Source organism: Ceratotherium simum, chromosome 35, assembly GCF_057802395.1.
Source record: "Ceratotherium simum simum isolate JZ-2026a chromosome 35, ASM5780239v1, whole genome shotgun sequence".
Taxonomy (NCBI): Eukaryota; Metazoa; Chordata; class Mammalia; order Perissodactyla; family Rhinocerotidae; genus Ceratotherium; species Ceratotherium simum.
This window is the reverse complement of record NC_141934.1, coordinates 1173969-1195923: the sequence shown is the minus strand read 5'-3', so window position 1 is coordinate 1195923 and position 21955 is coordinate 1173969. Positions and strand designations below refer to the sequence as shown.

Below are 21955 nucleotides of genomic sequence, written 5' to 3'. Positions count from 1 at the left end.
TCTGGCTCCTGACACATGTTGTACTACCTGTGAGAAGCACCTAGTGAATGCCAGGCACCTGCCGCTGGTCACTTGGCAGGCAGGAAACATTATGTCCGTTTGATGGGTGGGGCAACCAAGATTCACAGCAATGACACCACCCTAAAGTGACAGAGACAGCAAACGGCCGAGCTGAGATGCAACCCTGGTCTGTATCAGCAAGGCCTCTGTCCAGCCCTCCACCACCCAGCCTAGTGGGCAGGCGAGTACAAAGCCCTCCCCTTTTGTCCCCAGAGTGCAGACCATGTCCCCTCTGTTGGGCCACCATAGCAGCTAGTGTCGTCCACCCTGCCTCTCCTCCACATGTGAGCTGACAAGTGTCTGCCTCCCGCATGGCATACTGCGTCACACCAAAACAAGACCCGGCTGTCAGCTGTACCAACACTGCTTTCCCACACAATAGTCTCATCGTGAGCTTGCATCATCAGACCAAAGATGCCACACTGACCAGCTCCACCTCTCAGGAGTCTGCTGACCTGACACCATCACGGCAGACTGCACTCAGGTAATGGGGTACATCAGCGGCCTGGACAACTACAATGCCCAGACACTGCTAAGCAGCAAAAAGCACTGCCAACTCCATGGCATGCCATCAACTTTAAGATGCAGACTTTAACCCCGATATCAGAGAAGTTACATGTGAAAAAAGCCTGCCTAGAATTGATCAGGTATGGGCTCTCCAGCATGTTTTTCGCACCTGCAGGGGCACGGGCACATATGATCTGCCCACCCTTCCACCAGCAACCTGCAGTCCCCAGTCAGGGCAAGACGTGCTGGAAGACGGCCACTGACTTCACATACCACCATGCTGAATAGTGCGGATATGCGTGACCTCCGGGCTGACTGTTCCTTCTACAGCTCCTAGGAGGGCAGACGCTGAGACCTGGCTGGGCACCCCCCACCCGCCACCCACACCCGCCCTCTGCAGCTGTATGTGGAACAGAAGACACACGAGAGGCACCAGCTTGCCATCCCTGACCCAGATGTAGAGGAGCCCACGCCCCCACCCTGGGAGTGGTGGGACAGACATGCAATCAGAATGCTACCTTTCACTGGCAGACAGCAGACAGGAGAGACCTGTGGCCAGATTATTCACACAAGGCCACTGGGACAAAATGAGGACACTCAACGCAAAAGGCCCAGAGACCGAAGGCAGAGAGCTGCATCTCCTCACCTTCTAACATGTGTGGAGCTCAACAGAGGAGAGGCCAGGCCCACTCAGAGACCAGAAACACAAAATAGCAGATGTCTGCTTGGTGCTCACACCCAAGCCTGACACCTTCCAACAGTTTCTGGCAGCTGGCGGAACAGCTCGGGACCCCGGTTTAGCCCAGCTAGACTACAGGAGGGTGGCCACTCCTGGGAAGGGTGGGGACCCAGGGACCAGCTGGCTTGAAATCATGGCTCCACTTGATGAGTGTTCACTGCCAGTGTCAGGTGCCTGCATTCCTCCAGGGCTGGCAGTTTTGTGGAGAGAGACATGAAGAAAAAATATTCCATATGATGAAAAACATGAAATAATACAACAGGAATGGTGGTAGACATGGGCTGGGGCTGGGAGTCCTGAGCTGATGGCAGAAGGAAGAGCAAACACCAAGGTCTAGCTGTGAAGGGCGCAGCACAGGAGCGAGCTGGGGGAGTGTGGTCCTGGGAGGCAGCAGGGGCAGGCGGGGCCACAGTGGCACACTGACCCCTCCCTGCCGCAGCCTCGCTGTGAGGCCCTGGGCCAGTCACTACCCTTCCTAAACATCAGTTCCCTTTGTGCAGATGGAATCACCACCACCTGCCCAGGGGATGGCGAGAATCACTGAGAGGAAAGCAAACAGGCCCTGGGACGCACATACTGGTACTCACCGCTCCTGCCCTGCAGGGCAGGAGCCAGTGCCACAAAGGCCCTCTTACCTTGGTAATGATGTCCTTGAACTGCCCTTCTCTCCAGGCATCAGCAGGGTGATTGATCATGGTGAGCACGGCGCTGTCATACTCCTTGTATTTGTCATAGAGGAACACCAGCTCTGCCCAGAGATGCGCCTGCTCCGCAGCTCTCAGCACCTGGCGGGACGGCCACGGCCGAGGGTCGAGCTTGTGCCAGGCATGCATACGGCAGCCAGAACCTTGAGGAGGGCCAGATTACCTTCAGGATGTTGACACGGGACCAGAAGAGCTCCAGGTGTTCCTGCATCTTCTGCGGCTTGAATTTGGAGTAGAGGATGGCCAGCTCTGTGACATGCCCATGTGGGCCCGCTCCAGGCCCAGGGTTGCCTTCAGCAAGGAGATCAGCTCCTCAAAGTAGCCCTGATCCTGACAGACCAACAGCCTAGCTTTGGGTAGGGGCAAATGCACCCGACCGCAGCCTCCCTACAGCAGAGCCCGTTCCAAAGGGAGGGAAGGCGTATGATGGCTGCCAGCCCCAACTCCCTCTTGGTCGTGCACCCTGGTTGTAGCCTGCTCAGCATGTCTAAACCCTGAGTCTGACTGACTCCCTTCATATTAATGACCACAGACACGGAGGGCCACCCCTAGAGGACTATGTCACACCCCCTTCACTCCGTCTTCACTCTCAGTGGAGAACCTTGCTCCTGCTTCACTGAGAAAATGGACGTCGTTAGAAGAAAACGCCGCGTCTAGCCCTTGCCAGCATCTGTGCCCACGTTCTGTCTACAGGCATACATCTGTGCTCCTGCTTCGAACCCACGAGCCTGTAGCTCTAGGTCCCATCACCTCCCGTCTACAGAGGTCCCCCCGTTTTCTCTCTCATCAATGTCCCTCTCTACAGTTTGGCTTCAGCAAACTTCCCGCTAATTCTCCCGTCCTAAAATGCCCTTTCTTGACCCCATGTTCCTACCAGCTACCACCCCAATTTTCTACTCTTTGCAGCAAAAACTCCTCAAAATAGCTGTTCCCATTCCTTTCCCTGTTCTCACGAGCCAACCAAGTCAAGCTGTCTGGCCCCCAGGACTCACGGTCACCAGTGTCCTCCATTCTCAGTTCTCCTTCTCCTGTCATCTGCCTGGCAGCAGGACCCCACTTGGCTGACCACTTCCCTCTCCTGGGGACACCTGTTCACTGGCTGCTCGGACATCACACTCTCTGGGGTTTCTTCTTACTTTACTGTAACTCCTGTTGGAGGGCCCAGGGCTCAGGTTGTGGTCTCTTCTTTATCTACACTCACTCCCAGGGGGATCCCATTCAATCTCGAGTCTTTATGTACCATCTATATGTCAACAGCTCCCATTTTATTTCTCTAGCTGGGTTTCTCCACTGAACACCAGCCCCTATTTCTCACTGTCTACCTGACACTATCTGAATATCCAATTGGCAGCTCAAACTTAGTATGTCCTGCCCTTCCCTCCACAAAGTCTCCACCTTTTGTTTTCCCCATGTCCACTGATGATAACTCTCTATCTCCAGTTGTTCAAGCCAAAAATAAATGGAGTCATCCTTGACTTTTCTCTCTCACCCCATACCCCAAACACTAGCATATCAAGTTGGCTACACAATCAACCCCCACCCCACCACCCAAACCTGACCACCTGATGATCACTTCTCACCCCCACATCACCACCACCCCGGCTTCTCTCTCAGCTTCCACCTGCCCCTCTGTCTGCCCCTCTGTCTGTTCACCCCTGGAAGAGCCTGTTCTCAGCACACAAGCCAGATCGGCCCCTCACCCTTCAGATCCTGTCTCCTACAGCAAGTACAGCCTGAGTCCTTCATGATGGCCTGTGCCCCCCGCCCCCAAGTCCTTCCTCCACCTTGAGGGCCCTTCCTTGAATACTCGGCATGTTCCCGCCTCTGGACTCTGCCCTGGCCGCTGACCTTTACCTCAAATATCCCCATGACCAGGCCCCTTCATTTCTCCAGGTCTCTGCTCAATGTTGTCCTCTCCATTAGTGCTACCTTGATGGCCCCTTTATGAAGCTCCACCCAGGCACTCCCGGTCCCCAGACCTGCTCCATTTCACCCATAACTCATCACCTTCAAACTTGTTTGTTGTCTGTCAACTTCACCGAATGTAAACTCAACTAAATAGGGTTTTTTCTGTTTTGTTCACTGATACATTATTTAGAATAATGCCCAGAACATAGAAGGTGCTTAAACGTTTGCTGAACAAATAAAGGATTCTATTTGTCAGCCTCCGGACTGCTTTATTCCTTTCCCTGTTTGCTTTATAATTCATTTTTCAAACTTCTGTGGAATAGGAAAGTATATGTCACTGAAAAGTCATCAAGCCTAGCTTGATGTTTTGGTCCTTGGTGCACCTGCTTTCACAGGATCAGAGGCTCCTCGAGCCCTGCAACTCACTAAGCCCCCTCCAGGCTACTGTCCCCTCAGTGAGGGGGCTGGGGCTCGAGTTCCATGGGGATGGTAACACCGCTGACCAAAGTGAAATCTTTAGCCTGCCTTGACTGACCCCACCTGGTCTGACCACACAGCTCCAGGGCTCCCATGGGCGCAGGCCCAGGCCCTGAACACAATGATGTCTGTCTGTCAACCACTCGACAGTGAAGCGTAACTACAACACCAACACCCTTCCAAAGGTCTCCCTGGAGTTCCTTGTCCTGGACTCTTGCATGTTCTCTGTCTCTAAGGCATTCCATACTCATACCCTCTGTGGGCCACACGCTCTGGGGAACTAGGGTGTAGGCTATTGCTCGGCCATAACTGGCATGGTATTCTCAGCAAGTTACCCAAGGGTTGTCCCCATGTGCAAGCCATGGACTGGGCTTCTGAAGGTCCAAGGACACAAGAGGAGGGAGAGTACTTTTAAAAACACAAATATCAGCCAGCAACGAGGTCCAGGATATCTAACATGCCAATCTGATTTAATGTATAGACAGGTTGTTTAGCACATGAAAGTATTTTCATACAGACAATGCTTATCTGCAGATGTAACACATACTAACAGAACAACTGCCCCTTTATTTACAGCGTTTAGGTGTCATTCATCATCTCCATTGCCAGCAGAGATCATCTCTGGCCAGAGACTAGTTACCTGGTAACAGCGTATCAGTTCCTCCAGCTCATCTGCATGAATGACGATGCGAAGACCACACAATTGTGCGAGATGGAACTCCTGCCCGTCCACACAGGCAAAGCACACCTAGGGGAGGCAAGGCCAGACAGCATGAGCATGCCCGAGACAGGGCACAGCACCACAGCAGCTGGCTACGAGGGATGCAACTGCAAATGCAGAAATACCAGCAAATGGGGCTTTTTAAGTCAGATTCTGAACAAGTAGATAATTTTAAGATGAGCTGCATGAGATGCGGCAAAAAAATAATGACATTTCTAGTCTGCAGGCCAAGGGCGTGTTTGAGTTTGAGACCACAGAAGAGAAGAGAGCTCATGCATTACTTCTAAGCCCTGAGATGTGGAGGTCTGTTTAGGTGACAAGAAAGTGATGCTGGACTTTCAGGTTTTGGGTTTGAAAAGGGTTTAACAAAGCTCAAGAATAAGTGTTATCAGAGCATTTCACCCGAGTGCTGTCTACACAGGAGCTTGCTTTAATAATTTCTTTTAAACTGTGCTTTTGTTTTAGGCACTGCGCAGCATGTACACTTCATGATAACAAGTGTTAAGAAGTGAAGAACCCCCCTGTGCAGAAAGATGCTTCTACTCAAAAGGATTCAGGAGGGGCCCCTGAGCTGCAGTTCTTTTGAGGGCTGACCAGAGAGACCCCCTCCCTCAAAGCAAAGCTTGCTTCTCATACAATTTCCCCACCTTCTACACACAGCACATGTTTGCATAGTAGGTAAGGCAGAAAATGCAGGTAAAAATAGTCACACAACCCAGAGATAACCAGTTGTTACCTCGAGACATGATCTTTGCCCACTATTTTCTGTGTGATGTATACAGCAGCATCTACCAGATCTCTCTCTCTCTCCTAGTCACACACACACAGAATGGAATTACACTGGTCATTCTACTTACAACCTATTTTTCACAGAATACTGGAAACACCCTCTCCTGTAACTCTGCCTATTCATTCTGAATGGCAGGTAGAGTCGCACTATCTAACCAAGGCCTTTTATACTGGACATTTGATTTTAATCTTTTATTAAACAATGCTTCAGATTCATTGAAGCAAAATCTTTTCCACATCTCTTTACAAACTTTTTTCCACTCACAGATGTTTCTGATATTATCAAAGAGCTTCAAGACAACTTGCCCTACCAATTCACCACAAAAAACCAATAAGAGCAATTGACACTTACTATGCTAATAAAGTGATATGATTTTTAAAAATATTTTAAGTTATGACACTACTTATAATACTGATAACTCCGCGCTATTAAGACGACTTCTGGGAGCTGACTGGTCCAACATGGGGTTCCCTGGGGCCTTTGCTTCAACCACAAATGCTAGCTTGCAAGGTTCTCTGAGCCATCTGAAGGACTCAGAACCCTGCCTGGACAAGGCAGCCATCCAGACGCATCCCCCTTGGCACCAGGGTATGGAGCACAGAAGGAAGGACAAGGTGGGAAGGCTTGGTAGACCAGGACTCTCCCGGAGACTTCCTATACTTACCCCCCTCCACGTCCGTGTGCTGCTGGCCACCGCTGCCTGATACTCCCCAAGGTGGACCAGGGTAGAAGCCAGGAGGGCAAAGTTAGAAATACTGCTGTACAGCAGCTTGGCAGCCTCGTACATTCCCTCCTTGTTACAGTGGTCTCCCTCCTACGAACAATCATGTAGCTCTGCTGAGACTCTCTTAACGGGAAGATTCCCCAGGGTTGGTCTGAAGTTATTAAGCAGCAGGGGCATTTTCTGTTTTCAGAGAAGGTGAGTATCTATCTGATCATGCAGCAGCCTGGGCCACTGTAGAGCTCCTGGAGGACGGAGGGTGCCCCCAGCCCCTGGCCCTGCTCTCTACCTGCCCGCTCCTGCGTGCACTGGCTGTCATCACTCACACCTGTGGCCCAGGAGGCCAGGCACTAAGGCGTCCTCCTGCTGCTTCCAGGCCGCTCCCTTCCTCCTAACAACTGGGAATCTCATGCAGGCCGGGGATTACCCACCAGCTCTCATTCCTGCTGCCATCCACAGACCTTTCTCGTTCCCTGACAGCTTTAGCTTTCTTCGACCTCCTCTGCTCTGAGGACCTCCTGTCCCTCACGACAACAGCCAGTTACTGTCAGAAAGCTGCCACCCCCAGGAACCCTGGCATAACAACCCACTCTCTGCCTGCAGCCTCCCCTCCCTTCCAGCACCTCAACTCCAAACCAGCATGCCCGTCTGCTCGCGGCCTACGCTCCTCCCGCGGCAACTTCCTCAGTTGTACTTGGTTATACTCACTTGGCCTCAGTCTTGCTTAGAGCAGTTCTCTACCGACTCCACACCTGGGACTGAGCAGCTAAACATAGACGGCCGAACCCCAAAGTGCCACTGGTCTCCCGTGAACTTGAGACTAACCCCAGAGGAGCTCACAACACTGCCTACCCTACTCCCTCAGTCCAGGTACTGTCTCCTTGTCAACCATTTCCTATCCTCTCCTCCAGTCTCCAACAGCTCCTCAACTTGAAGACCTGGCTTCCCCTCTCCTGATGAAACAGACACAACCAGACGAGCACTGAGACGTGCCTGTCCCCTCATTGCATCTATGACCCTCACCCAGCCACCATGGCCAACTCTACTGGCACACATGACCCCAGTCCCCTTTCCTGCTCCAGGTCAGCATCTCGCAAGCCCCTGCAAGTGATTTCGCTCTCTGTACTAAACTACTCCTATAAGCTTAAGGAACCACTGTTATTTTCCCCAGCTCAGAACCAAACCAAACCATTCTCACTCTGACCTCAGCTTAGCTATCGGCTACCACGCTGTTTCTACCCTTTCCTTTAGAGCAACATTTCTCAGAAGAGGTGTCCGTGTGTCTTAAGTGCCGTCTGTTCCTGTCTTCTCTGGAACCCGCTGCACCAGGCTCTTGCCGACTCCCCAGCAGGGTCATTGCTGCCAAGTCTCCAGCTTGTGATATGCAGCATCTGGCTTACCCATTGCTCTCCCTGACAGATGCCTACTGGGTCCCTGGAAGGCCCCCCTCCGCCCCCTGCTTTTCTCCCACCTTCCTGGCCACTTTCCATCTCCACTTTCCCCTGACCCTGAGCTTTGACGTACCCTGGTCTGAGGCTTCAGCCCCTCTACCCCCACTCCCTTACCCTGTGAGCGTCACCTGCACACTGAAGACTGGCACATTTATGGCTCTAGTTCAGAATTCTCCTCGGAAACCTGACTCCTATATCCAGCTGGACAGACACCCGTGGACGTCGAGTAGAGGTCAAACTTGTCCTAATGTGAGTGCTGACTCCCCCTGGGGCAGGCTTCACACACTGCCCCCCACATTAGTAAGCACAAGTGCATCTGCCTAGTCCAGGACTGTCCCACGCCCCAAGGCACGGAGTCGCCTCGCTTCCTCTCTTCTCACAGGCACTCCACCAGCAACCCTGGTACCTCCACCACACTCATCAGAAGCTCTCTGCCACTTACCTCGACTACTTTCTCTGAGCTATCATCAATTCTTATCTGCTCTCACTGCTTCTGCCTTTGTATTTATTTAAATTTTTGTGTGTGTGTGTGAGGAAGATCAGCCCCGAGCTAACATCCGTTGCCAATCCTCCTCTTTTTGCTGAGGAAGATTGGCCCTGAGCTAACATCTGTGCCCATCTTCCTCCCCTTTATATGGGATGCCGCCTCAGCATGGCTTGACAAGCGGTGCGTCGGTGCACGCCCAGGCTCACGCCCGGGATCCAAACCCAGGAACCCCGGGCTGCCAAAGTGGAGCGGACGTGCTTAACCACTACTCCTGCCTTTGTCTTTCAGTCTGTTTTCTGCACAGCAGCCAGAGGGCTTCTGTTAATTGTTCTGCTCAGGATCCTCCAGTCTCACCCAAGTGGAAGCGAGAGTCCTGCCAATGGCCCACAAGTCCCAACAAGTGGCGCCAAGAACAGCCTCTCCCCACCCGTGCCCTCTTTGGCTTCAACTCCAAAGCCCTATGGAATTGGATTGCTCTGCTTCAGCCACCTGGGCCATTTCTGCACTGCTCCGGCAACACACTCAAACTCTCCCTCACAGGGCCCTGGCACCGGCTGTCCTGTCTGCTCTCAGGTCTCTTTCCTCAGAGGGATGCAGAGTCCAGGACTCATCTCCAGGACACCTTCCCAGCCACCCTGTCTAGAACTGCCCACTTTCACACCCATCATCTGCCCTAACACTGCCCACCCACTCCCTGCTGCACTTTCCTCCTTTACACTTACAATTTAACATACCATAGATTTCTTGAATGGATCTTAAGATCCCCAAGGACAGAAATTGACTACTATTTCCACAGGTGCATCCACAGCCCCTGTCCTGACACATGGTAGATTCTCAATAAAAGTCTGTTGAATGGATCAATAAATGAAGTACTCCATCAAAGGATATGATCATTTAAGACCGCTATTACTGCCAATTTACAGAAAATACAGGGAAAACAAGTTAAGTGATATCACGGAGATGCAGCCAGCAGAAGCCAGACTATGGGAAACACATAAAACAGGCAGTGGGCTGGATCTGGCTGAAGTGTACTGACCCCGTCCTGGAGGACTGTGGAAGGCAGGGAGCACGCCCGATGTTGGGGCTGCCATGAACAAAGAGGTGAAGAACAAGACAAGCCATCTGCACTCCCCAGTCTGGCCAGTCGCCAGGTGGGATTTCACTTCTGCAGTTCGACTATCCTGCTTAATAGACTCTCCAGCCAGGAGAATCCTGTTATGAATTCAGAGGGAGATTTTGCGCAAGGTTTTGTTTTCTAACACTTTTATTAATTTTTTGGTTACAAAGGTAATTTTAAAAGTTATGGTCTGCGGCCGGCCCCGTGGCTTAGCGGTTAAGTGCGCGCGCTCCGCTACTGGCGGCCCAGGTTGGGATCCCGGGCGTGCACTGACGCACCACTTCTCCGGCCATGCTGAGCCACGTCCCACATACAGCAACTAGAAGGATGTGCAACTATGACATACAACTATCTACTGGGGCTTTGGGGAAGGAAAAAAAAAGGAGGATTGGCAATAGATGTTAGCTCAGAGCCAGTCTTCCTCAGCAAAAAGAGGAGGATTAACACGGATGTTAGCTTAGGGCTGATCTCCCTCACCAAAAAAAATAAATAAATAAAAGTTATGGTCACTGATTTAAACAAGAACCTGGCAAACACAGGCAAGTAAAAGGAAAATAATAATATAATATCACCCAATTCCATATCTCAGAGTTGTTCACTGTCCCCATCTTGGGTGTTTTGCTAGGCTGATGTTTTTATTGTATCGTACATGCAGGTTTTCACTCTGCTGGAACTTACATTGAAAGGTTCTTCTATCACAAACAAGGTTCTATAATTCATTTATTTATTTTTTTCCCCAAAGCTCCAGTAGATAGCTGCATGTCATAGCTGCACATCCTTCGTAGTTGCTGTATGTGGGACACGGCCCCAGCATGGCCCGAGAAGCGGTGCGTCGGTGCGCGCCCGGGATCCAAACCCCGGCCGCCAGCAGCGGAGCGCGCGCACTCAACCGCCAAGCCACGGGGCCGGCCCTCAAACGAGGTTCTAAATACTTGTAATGGCTGTATTATATCCATTAATGAACGCTGTTTATTTATATCCTTCTGCTGGACATTGCTTTTCAATTTTTATCAGCATAAATCATGCTGCAATGATTAAATGTTTCTATGTAAAGCCATCTGGACCTTTTCTACTTTCTTGAGATGGATTTTTACATCTGGACTTACAAGGTCCATGATTAGGAATATACATATGTTTAAAATTTTTGTGCATTAGATGAACTGATATTTTCCTTTGTGCTTTCTTCCATTGCTTATATGCTTAAAAATTCCTTTCTCACACAAAGATAAATATTTAAAAATTTTTATTAAGAAAAAAACCTTAAACTTTTACCTTTAATTCTTTCCTCTGGAATTTAATTTTGGTTACAGAATTACATAACAAACGTTTAACCTCTTTCAAAACTCTAATCTAATTTCCAACAATTCATTGGAATTTACTTTGAAATAAAAAATCCAAAGTGCACTTCTGTGCTCTTTATTTCAATGAGGCGTGTGCATCCTTCCAGGAAGATGCACTTGCACGTTCTATAGAGTTACAGTGCACTGTCCATCAGCCCTTGTCTCTCTTCATCACTTTTTGCAGGGCTAACATTTTATCCCTGGAAATGGCAGACTTTACAATTATTTAGATCTTTACTTGTATTTAATGTTTTTTTTTTGCGAAGGTTTATTTAACATTTTGGTTTTGTTCCTATTTAAAAAGGATTTTTTTTCCCATTATGTTATCTGATAATTGCTGACATATGGGAAAGCTATTAATTTTCAACATATCTCTTCTGTTTGGCCAGTTATTCAGTTCACTTTGTTCCAGTGGTAACAGCTAGAATACCTGCACACAGTCCTGACACCTTCTTTTCTAGAAGAATCATTCTGAGGTGCATAGCTAGGGGCCTTAACTTCCATACCAATGACAGTAACAAGGGACTTAATTCACCGTGTGGCTTGTTTCCCATCATCACAGATCTGCACCACTCTAGGGAGCAATCCCTGAACCTGCCTGCAGCAGTTCAGAGTCTTGCGGGGCACAGCCTACCTGCTGGATGTGAGCACTGTTGGGTCCATTAATACAATCTTCTAGCTCAGACAGACAGCTGGTTTTAGTTCAGTCTCTATATAGGATCTGCAGCCCTTTTTCCTGGCCATCTGCAGGAATTTAACCAGATCCTCCCAATTGTCTAGAGATAGAAAACAAAAATAGGTTAACTCAGAGCTGCTAAGTTTAAACATGGGGCTCAATTCCTCCCACTCTGCCTCACTGAGGGCTTGGGCTCCAGGTAATGTCTAAAAGGTCTTGGACTTGGCCAGCTAAGCAGAGCCCTATCCCAGGTGGGAGAAGGGGAAGGGGCAGAACTACATGGGAGCTGCCCCTGGGGATGGGAACCTCCATGTCACCAAGTAAAGACCTCCCCAGGAGATGGGATGCTTATTCCAGCCACTGGAAAAGCTGGTGCCACAATCAACTGGGAAGGCCAGAAGAAACACTGGGTCCAAGTCTCTTACCTTAAAGTTATTATAAGAGTGATATCCATTGTGCTTAAACTGTCTAGTCTTTAAAAGAGGGTAACAGTCAACTGAAGAGCTAGTGTCATTAACGAAATAATGTTTATCTCAGACTCTTTTAGAAAACTTTCACTCAATGTGTCTCCAACATCTCTGGATGCATAATATGTGCAGATCGCTGGAAGGGCTGTACGCTTGCCTCGCCAAGCTTCATACCAGTGAGAGGCAGAACCCTGTGGAGAAGAGGTTTATTTACTGCTTCTGCTGGCTGCCTGAATGACCTCCAGGTAAGAGGAAGGGTCATCAGCTCTGATGTAGGAGTCGATGGCTTCCTTTACCAAGTCCTTCTGGAGCTGGGCATGGGCCAGCTGACTCCACACAGCAGGCTCATTGCATCTCTCCGCAAACTCGTATGCTCGGTCTAGATTTCCAACGTGCTCTATCAGAACCTAGGGAGTACAAAAGGCTCTCATTCTCTGCAACATCCAGTCAGCTCTAGGGAGCAGATAGATTTCTGTTCAGTTCCATATTCTGCCTAAATGTGCATATAGTCCAAAGCAATTGGTGAATATTTTTCAGATGAGTGAATGGAGGCAAAGAATGAGAGCGGTTGTACAGGGAGGGAGATGCCAGACAGAGAAGAAACACTCCAACAAAGTGGCATAAAGAAATAGAGATGGTCAGGCTAAACTTTTTGGGCCAGTGGTAGGACACCAGAGTTACTTCCTGATCTTGGGAGGGGAGACAGTATGGGGGGGCATACAGGCTGTAAAAAGGTTCTAAGGAGCCGCTGTGGGGAATGAGATAGCTTATCAGGCAGAAACAGGCTTGCAGGGCAGCCTGGAGGTCTGGGGTGCAGCAGCCACTCGCCTTATATTCCGGTCTCAGAGCAAGGCCACAGCCCATGTGTGAACCGAAAAGAGGGGTTTCTAGATCGGAGGCTTCATCAGCAGGAACACAAAAATGGTAAGGGAAGAGGCAAGGACGTAATGAATATTGGTAAGAGAGCAGTTAAAGAGAGATGTTCCATGGTTTACAATCGATTTGGAAATAAAACCAGAAAAGGCCGACGGACTGGGAGGAAAGGGATAAGGATTAAAGAAAGAGTTCTTGGTGACACTGAAGGTAGGCAAGAGGGCTGGCAGGATTGCTCTGGGGAGTTGAAGTAGCATGGGGCTGAAGGGCTAGAACAACCATCACATGTGAGAGCCTCTGAGAATCAGACACCTCAGTCACCAGGGCTGACCACATGACCTCATGTCAGGTACCCCAGTCTAGGAGAGTGTTGGGGAATGACTGGGAACGAGTAACAGCCAGACAGAAGGAGCACCAGCAGAGAAGAAGCCAATAGCCTGGGAAGCTGGGTTACTGGTGAGGAGCAGAGAAGAGCACAAGACTTTGAGGGATGCATGGAACAACCAGAGGGTCTGAGCCCTCGCTGATGATGAGGACACAACATGGCAGAGGGCACTAGGGTCTAACCCAATGGCACTCAGCAGCTCACCCTCACCTGGATTGCAGAAGCGTTCACATCAAACTTGCGGAAGATGGCGAACGCCTCCTCATACAGTGCACTGCTGACAGCGATGCGTGCAATGTCTGGGGCATCACAGTTGTCCAGGCGGCTTATGTATTCCATGACCCGCATGCGGTCTGCCTTGATGGCGGTCAGGATCAGCAGATTCTGGAGATTCCTGAGAAGAGGTGGTGGTCAGCACAGTGTCACAGGAATGAAGGCTACACACAACACTCTTTGGCAGGTCAACCACACAAGATCCCCAATTTGAAAGTATTTAATATACACACATGACTGATAAGTAGATTCAATAGAATATTTATGAAGTATATGGGGCCTGAAGTCTTGGGAAAGCACCAGCTAAGAGAAATCAGAATACCACCACACTGGGGGGCTGCTGTGGCTTCTCCAGGAGCTGCCCTCTGCTCCCACTTCAAAGGTGCCTATTTTCCTGAATAGTGCCTCTATCAGCTCTTTGTGGTTCTTTATAGTTTTACCACATATATAGTATATCTAAGCAATATAGATAGTTTTGCACATTTTTGAACTTTCCTTTTCTTAATCATACTAGATGCATTCTTTTTTTTTTTTTGGTAAGGAAGAGTCACCCTGAGCTAACATCTGTTGCCAATCTTCCTCTTTTTTTGCTTGAGGAAGATTAGCCCTGAGCTAACATCTGTGCCAATCTTCCTCTATTTTGTATGTGGGTTGCCACCTCAGCACAGCTGATGAATGGTGTAGGTCTGTGCCTGGGATCTGAACGTGTGAACCTGGACCAGCGAAGCGGAGCATGCCCAACTTAACCACTACGCCATGCGGCCAGCCCCTAGAAGCATTCTTATAAAACTTTTCTTTTGCTCTATTCAAAAATGTGGAAAAAAAATCAATGTAATGCACCATATTAAGAATCTAAAAAAAGAAAAACAACATGGTCATAATCAATTGATTCAGAAAAAGCATCTGACAAAATTCAACATCCATTAATGATAAAAACTCTCAGCAAACTAGAAATAGAAGGGAACTTCTTTAATCTGACAAAGGACATCTACAAAAAACCCACAGCTAACATCATACTCAATGGTGAGCGACTGGATGCTGCCCCCAGAATCAGGAACAAGACAAGGATGTCCACTGTCACCACTTCACTTCAACTTTATATTGGAGGCTCTAGTCAAGGCATTTAGACAAGAAAAAGAAATAAAAAGCATCTAGATTAGAAAGGAAGAAATAAAACTGTTCCTATTTGCAGGCAACATGATTGATAGAAAATTCCAAGAAATATACAAAAAAAAAAAAAACACTCCTAAAAGTAATAAGTAAGTTTAGCAAGGTTGCAGGATACAAGGTCAACAATAAAAATCAACTGTATTTCCATATACTAACAACATACAACTGTAAACCAAAAAGACAACGGAAAAAACCTACAATAGCTCCAAAAATATAAAATACTTAGGTATAAATATAATAAAACATGTACATGATCGGACTGGCCCCGTGGCTTAGCGGTTAAGTGCGCGCGCTCTGCTGCTGGTGACCCAGGGTTCGGATCCTGGGCGCGCACCGACGCACCGCTTCTCCGGCCACGCTGAGGCCGAGTTCCACATACAGCAACTAGAAGGATGTGCAACTATGACATACAACTATCTACTGGGGTTTTGGGGGGAAAAACAAATAAATAAAGTTAACAAAAAAAAAAAAAACAACACGTACATGATCTACACGCTGAAAACTATAAAATGATGAGAAAAATCAAAGATCTAAATAAATGGAGAGACATATCATGTTTATAGACTTAGCATACTAAAGATACCAATTCTTCCTAAATTGGTCTATGGATTTCATGCAATTCCAATCAAACTCCCAGGAGACATTCCTGTACATATAGACAAGCTAATTCTAAACTCTGAACAAGAATAAAGTTGGAGGAATCACACTACCTGGCCAACTGATTTTTGACAAAGATGCAAAAGCAATTCAACGGACAAAGTATCCAACACATAATACTGGAACGATTGGACATATATATGCAAAAAAATGAACGTCACCCTAAACATCACACCTTATTGGATACTGGATCATAGATATAAATGTAAAATGTAAAACTATAAAACTTTTAGAAGGAAACATAGGAGAGAATCTTTGTGACTTGAGATTAGGCACAGAGTTCTTAGACTTAACACTAAAACACTATCCACAAAAGAAAAGTTTATGAATTGGACTTATTAAAATGAAAATATTGCTCTGTGAACGATACTGTTAGGAGAATAGAAAGAGAAGCTACACACTAGGAAAAATATTTGTAAATCATATATTCAACAAAGAACTTGTATCCAGAATATATAAAGGACCCTTAAAACTCAAAAGTAAAAAACCAAATAATCCAATTAAAAAGCAGGCAAAAGATTTAAAGAGATGTTTCACCAAAGACAATATATGGATGGCAAATAAACACAAGAAAAGTTGTTTAACATGATTAGCCATTAGGGAAATGCAAATTAAAACCACACTGACATACCACTATACACTTATTAGAATGGCTAAAATAAAAAATACTGATAATACCAAGTGCTGGTGAAGATGCAGAGCAACTGGAATTCTCACACATTGCTGCTGGGAATGCAAATGATACAGCCACTCTGGAAAACAACAGTTTGACAGTTTCTTAAATGTACATATACCATATGACCCAACAACTGCTGGGTATGTTCAAGCAAAAATCTGGACACAAATGTTTATAGTAGCTGTATTCATAACCACCCAAAACTGAAAGCAACTCTTATATGTCCTTCAGTGAGTGAATGGATAAACAAACTGCGGTACACTCATACAAGGGAACACTAATCAGCAATAAAAAGAACAAACTGTTGGTGCACACAACTTGGATGTATCTCAAAGGCATTAAGCTGAGTGAAAGAAGCCAGTCTCAAAAGATCAGATACTATGTGATTCCCATTACATGACATTCTTGAAAAGACAAAACTAGAGCAATGGTGAACAGACACATGGCTGTGAGGGGTGCAGCGCTGGGGAGATGTAACTATAAAGGGCAGCTTGCACAAGGGTGTTTTATAGGGTCACAGAACTGTTCTGTGTGCTGATTGTGGTGGTACACGAATCTAGACGTGTTAAAATTCCTAATACTGTACATCTCCCCCAAAAGGTCTATTTTACCATATAATAATTAAAAAGAAGAAAGAAAAAATATTGAAAAGTTAGGTGCTAAGATTCATCCATGCCATTGTATGGTATTACTTTCCACTGTGACATGACACCCCACTGTGCGATGGTATCAACCTATTTATTGATGGATATCTGGACTGCTTTCAGATCTTTGCTACTCAAAACCCAGAGTGGAAATCGCATTTTCTAGCACACACTGCTTTCCAAGTGTAACAAGCACTCCCAGCAGGCCCTGTAAGAGGCCCAGTGGCTTGACATTCTCATCAATGCTGATTAGGAGAGCTCTGCAGGAGGAAAGTGATGGCGCACAGTGGCTGCACTGTTTCCCTGATGGCTGATGAGGCTGAATTCCCGCCTTAGACTCACTGGCTGTGTCTCCTCTCACTGAAGGACTGCTCAAGTGCTTTGTTGAGTTTTCTATCAGGCTGAGTTTTTCTTTCATTACATGTTGTCTATACTAGTTTTTTGTTGGTTATGCATGTTGCAAATGTCATCTCCCTCTTCATAGCGTCCCCTTTTCTCACCTTCTTATGATAAAGTTCTTAAGTTTAACATAGCCCTGTTTACCAGTTTTTTTACAAAAGGTTTATGTTTTCTTGTGAGTGGCTTAAGTGTTCATTAGGCCATAAATATATTCTTTCTCTATATATAAACTCTAAAAATATTATAGTTTTCCCTTTTACATTTAAACCTTTACACAGTACGGGATAGATGTCCAATTTTAATTTTTTCCCATATGGATAACCAATAGTCCCCACATTACTTATTGAAAAATCTATTGTTTCCATCTGTAAAGCCAGTACTGTCATAAATAAATGTTTCACATAAGTGTGGGTATATTTTAGGGCTCTTTATTATAATGGTCCATTTCTCTATTCCTTGCCCAAACCATCATGTCTTAATTTAGTTTTAGAATAATTCTAGATTAAAGTAAGCCCCTTGCCATCCCAACACCCACTCCCACCTCTTGGGTAATTTATTGTTTTAGGGGCATCTTGACTGTTTTTGGCCTTTTATCCTTTTGATTTAAAATTTAAAATCTCCTTGTTAAGTTCCATAAGTAAAAAAAATAGGTATTTTTACTGGTATTACACTGAATTTGAGTGACATGGATAAAACTGATGTCTTTCAACATGATCTGATCATTCATGAATTTATATCAAGCTGTTTACCACAGTTTAGTGGATAGGATTGCTAAAGTTCACTTTTTTATTTATTTGTCTTCTAATTTGTCTTCTTTAATAATCATGTCTACTTATTGATTATATGTAAATTCATTCCAGCAAGCTCATAATGTACATTAACTGTCAACAGTTACACTTATTGTTTTCATAGACTTTAAAAAATATATTTACTATTGTCTTTATGTATACTTTTTAATATACTTATTTTTTAATTCTAATTGTTCTATCAATTACTTGGAGAAGTATGTTAAGATCTCCTAGTACAGTGAATTTGCCTGTCTCCTTGCAATTTTGTCAATTTTTGCTTTATATATTTTGAGGCTATCTTATTAAGGGTATACAAGTTCAGAATTATCTTCTTGGTGAACTGAACATTTCATCATTATGTACTGGCTCCCTTTACTTCAATAACAGTTTTTACCTTAAAGTCTATTTTGTGTGATACTAATATAGACCACATCCTTTATATATATATATATATATATATATATATATATATATATATATTACATTGATATAGTGTTTTGAGTTTTTGCATTTGTCTCATGTTTTGCCTTCTTTTATTTGCAACTTTTTATTAACCTTATGTTAATGCATTCTGAAGTCACTGTATCATCCCATCATCCTTTGGCATCCAGTGAGGTTATTGAGAAGTCTGCTATCAATCTAATTCATATTCCTTTATAAATAATGTCTTTTCTCTGGCTGCTTAAAAATTTTTTTTTGATGTTCTGCAGTTTTGCTATAATGCAAGGATGGTTTTAAAAAGTAATCCTCCTTGGGATTTGTTGGGCTTCCTTAACTTGAGAACTAGAATTTTGCCAAGTTCTGTTAACATCTCCATCACTCTCCTTTCAAAGAGTGTCTCATTCTCCGCTCTGAGGCTGATTAGGTCTCCCTTCAACCTGTACATCTCTTAAACTCTTTCACATTTTTCACCTGTCTGTCTCGGCCATGTTCTTGCAATTTCTTCACATCTATCTTCCAATTCATTTATTCTCTAATGCTGCTAAACCCATCTGGGGTTTACTTCAATTTCAATTACATATATATTTTATATTTATCAAAATTATTTGGTATTTTTAAAATCTGCTTGATCTTTTTTTGGTATTTAAGCACATTACACGTAATTTTATATTCTGTGCTTGGTAATTCCAATACCTATAGTCTCTCTAGGCAGGTCTGACTCGACTCTGTTACTGCTGGGATTTTGTCAATGTTTTTACTACGAGCTCATTATTTCTTGGAATGTTATCTGTAAGAATTCTTTGAAGCCTTGCTAGAAGGTAGGTTGTTCCTAAAACGATTTGTGTTTGTCTCTGGCAGAGATCTGAAGGCACTACCTGATAGCAATCACTTTAAAATTAAACTCCCCACTTGAGGATTTTTAATACTATGCCAGTTCACATGAATTTGTGCTAAAACCCATTAGAATGCCAGCCTGTCAGGGCCAGTTTTGTCCTCATAATCTAGCACCATGGTTCAAAAGGGATCTTTTTTGTTTTGTTTTGTTTCAGCTGGTCTCTCGGCAGAGGGCTAGACAATACTGGTATATTCTTAGTTTATCCTTGCACTGGGGAGGGGTTTCTTTATAGACTTCACATCTTTTGTAGGCCCTTAGGTCTTGTCTCCTGTCCTCTGTGTCTTGGGTGTGAGAACCACAGCCCAGGTGAAATAGGGTTTGGCAAAAGTTAGATTCTGTCCCTCCTCCTTCTCTGGGGTTTTTATCCCAAGCTTCCTTATTTACTTGCTAGCTTATTGATTCATTTTAAAAGACTGTTCGTATATTTCATCCTACATCCCAGCTATTTTCACCTGCATATAAAACTATGTCTGGTGAAGCAGTGAGTCACAGAAAGAAGAGCAAGAAATTGAAGGTCCTCTTACAAGTTACAGAAGCAACAGTGTCCAAAGAGGCAGCACAAAGATTGAGAACCACCTTTAAGTGTCTTTTTGTGGGAAGTACCCACAAGCTAATATCAAAGGAGGTTAGCCAGACAGCAAGACAGAATATCCTAGCCACCTTAGATACCTTATGTCTGGCATCCTGTAATCAATCAGGGTTTATGATTCCATTAAAATATAATTTCACATTCCATAATTTACCATATAGCAGTCCATGTTTAAAAACACACATTACACACACACACACACCCCTTAACGTAATACCACAGACCTTGAAAGCCTTTCTGGCCTACAAAATAAATCTTACAATTAAATCTTGACATAGCAGGATTTTCAATGTAATGCATTACAACCTGTCTGACACAGAACCTCTGATAATTAATTTTAAAGTGGCGGTAAATACTGGGTGAGACCTTGTTGAAGCATGCTCTGTTCCCTTCAAGGGGTTTGCCCATGCTATTGCTTCTGCCCAGAATGTTCTTCCTACCCCAGCTCCCACTCACCATGCTCCTACAGTACATCTCCAGCAAGTCTTCCCTGATATGTACCTAGATTTAGTTTTCTTGCCATCTGTTTCCAAGCTTTGTTCCCCATGATTTCAAGAGTCTAACACATACTTGGGACATAGTAGGCCCTAATAAGTGTCAGCTCCCTTTGTCTGAGCAGTGTGGTTGAAGAAGAACAGTGTGGGCCAGAGCAGTAACAGGAAGGACAGCTTCCTAGAAAAAGGAGAATTTATGTTGGGCTATAAGAGACAGGTAGAATTTAAATAAGCAAAGAGAAGGGCTGGACTGAAGCTACAAAGGCAGTAAGAAGACTGGCCATATGTCTGGGGAGCAGCCGATGGTGAGGCTAGGTGGGTAAGGTGAGACAAGATTGTAATGGAAAGAGAATGTCAAGCAGCTACCCTTGGCACACCCTCACCTGTGCTCACTGAAGACAGAGTTACCCAGAACAATCTTTTCCAGCAGCTCAATCAGTTCTTTAGGCAGGTCAGCTGTCATGAAGGCCTTGACAGTGACTGAGACCTCTTCAGGATCCTGTGTTTCAGACAATGCCGTTTATACCACCTGGTTTTAAAAATCATTTGAAAGAACTTGGTTAGATAAAGTCAATTCAACCCTGTATCTATGAAGCTAAACAGAAGGGAAGGATTCCTCAAAGACAGTCTGGAATAGACACAGAGAAAATGGGAGATTTCTCACGGTAGAAAGGAAAGAGTGTCTAAAGGAGTCAATTTCAGGGATTTCTCTGTTTGTCCCACTTTAACAATTAGTTTTTCTCTCACATCAAAAGGGTTACAGACTCTTATCTCTGCCCCAATGACCATACTGTAAATTTACTCCAAAGCCAGGAACACAGTGCGCTAAGCAGGTAGCTGAAATGCATGTCTGCTTTCAGCTTTGTTTTCTTAAGCCACTGTTCATAGAAAATATGGCCTCCATTTCTCTAATAAGAATACCACAGGGCCCCCAGCAGCCCCTTGCTAGCCTAGAACACCACCGCTGCTGCGGTCCAGCCCACTTCCAGGGATGCAGTCAAGCGCACCCGAGCTCTAGAGCCCTCAGAACCATGCTCTGAAGGAAAGACTGACAAAAGACTGGCCATGCCACTCCTCATCCAATTATGGGTGTCTCACCTACAAGAAAACTTACAAACTGGGCAGAAAGACATTTTTCCAAAGAATACAATTCCCAAATAATAGTAGGCTAGAAGACCAGCACTGTTCTCTTTACACTTTATACCAGGAGCCTTTGGTGACTTTGGGATCTATTATTTTTGTCAAGTTTCTGGCATTCATCAGTGGGCAACAGTAGTCTATTAATGAGAAAGAACAGACAGCTCTGAGGAGGTCTGACACAGCTGATATACACCTCTGGCCCTGAATGTTGACCTTGCAATCGTGAGGGGCTTCAATGGAACCAGGATCAAAGTCAGCCCAGTCCACCTTGCAGGTGGCCACTATGTACCCAATGGCACCAAAAGATGCACAAGTTCTTCCTCTGAGGAGGTTATAACAATACCAATTGGCATGCAGAGAAGGTCG

General features: G+C 45.6%; 1 protein-coding gene across 1 annotated transcript in view; it reads right to left on the bottom strand.

Annotated features, from left to right (window-relative positions):
• Positions 1-21955, bottom strand: part of CLTCL1 (clathrin heavy chain like 1) — a 124262-nt gene that overhangs the window by 10906 nt on the left and 91401 nt on the right. The window contains 9 exon segments of the mRNA XM_087423744.1: positions 1942-2091; positions 2174-2265; positions 2268-2340; positions 5036-5143; positions 11657-11724; positions 11727-11798; positions 12380-12572; positions 13634-13817; positions 20833-20989. Of these exon segments, the coding sequence (XP_087279870.1) occupies positions 1942-2091; positions 2174-2265; positions 2268-2340; positions 5036-5143; positions 11657-11724; positions 11727-11798; positions 12380-12572; positions 13634-13817; positions 20833-20989 (1097 nt within the window).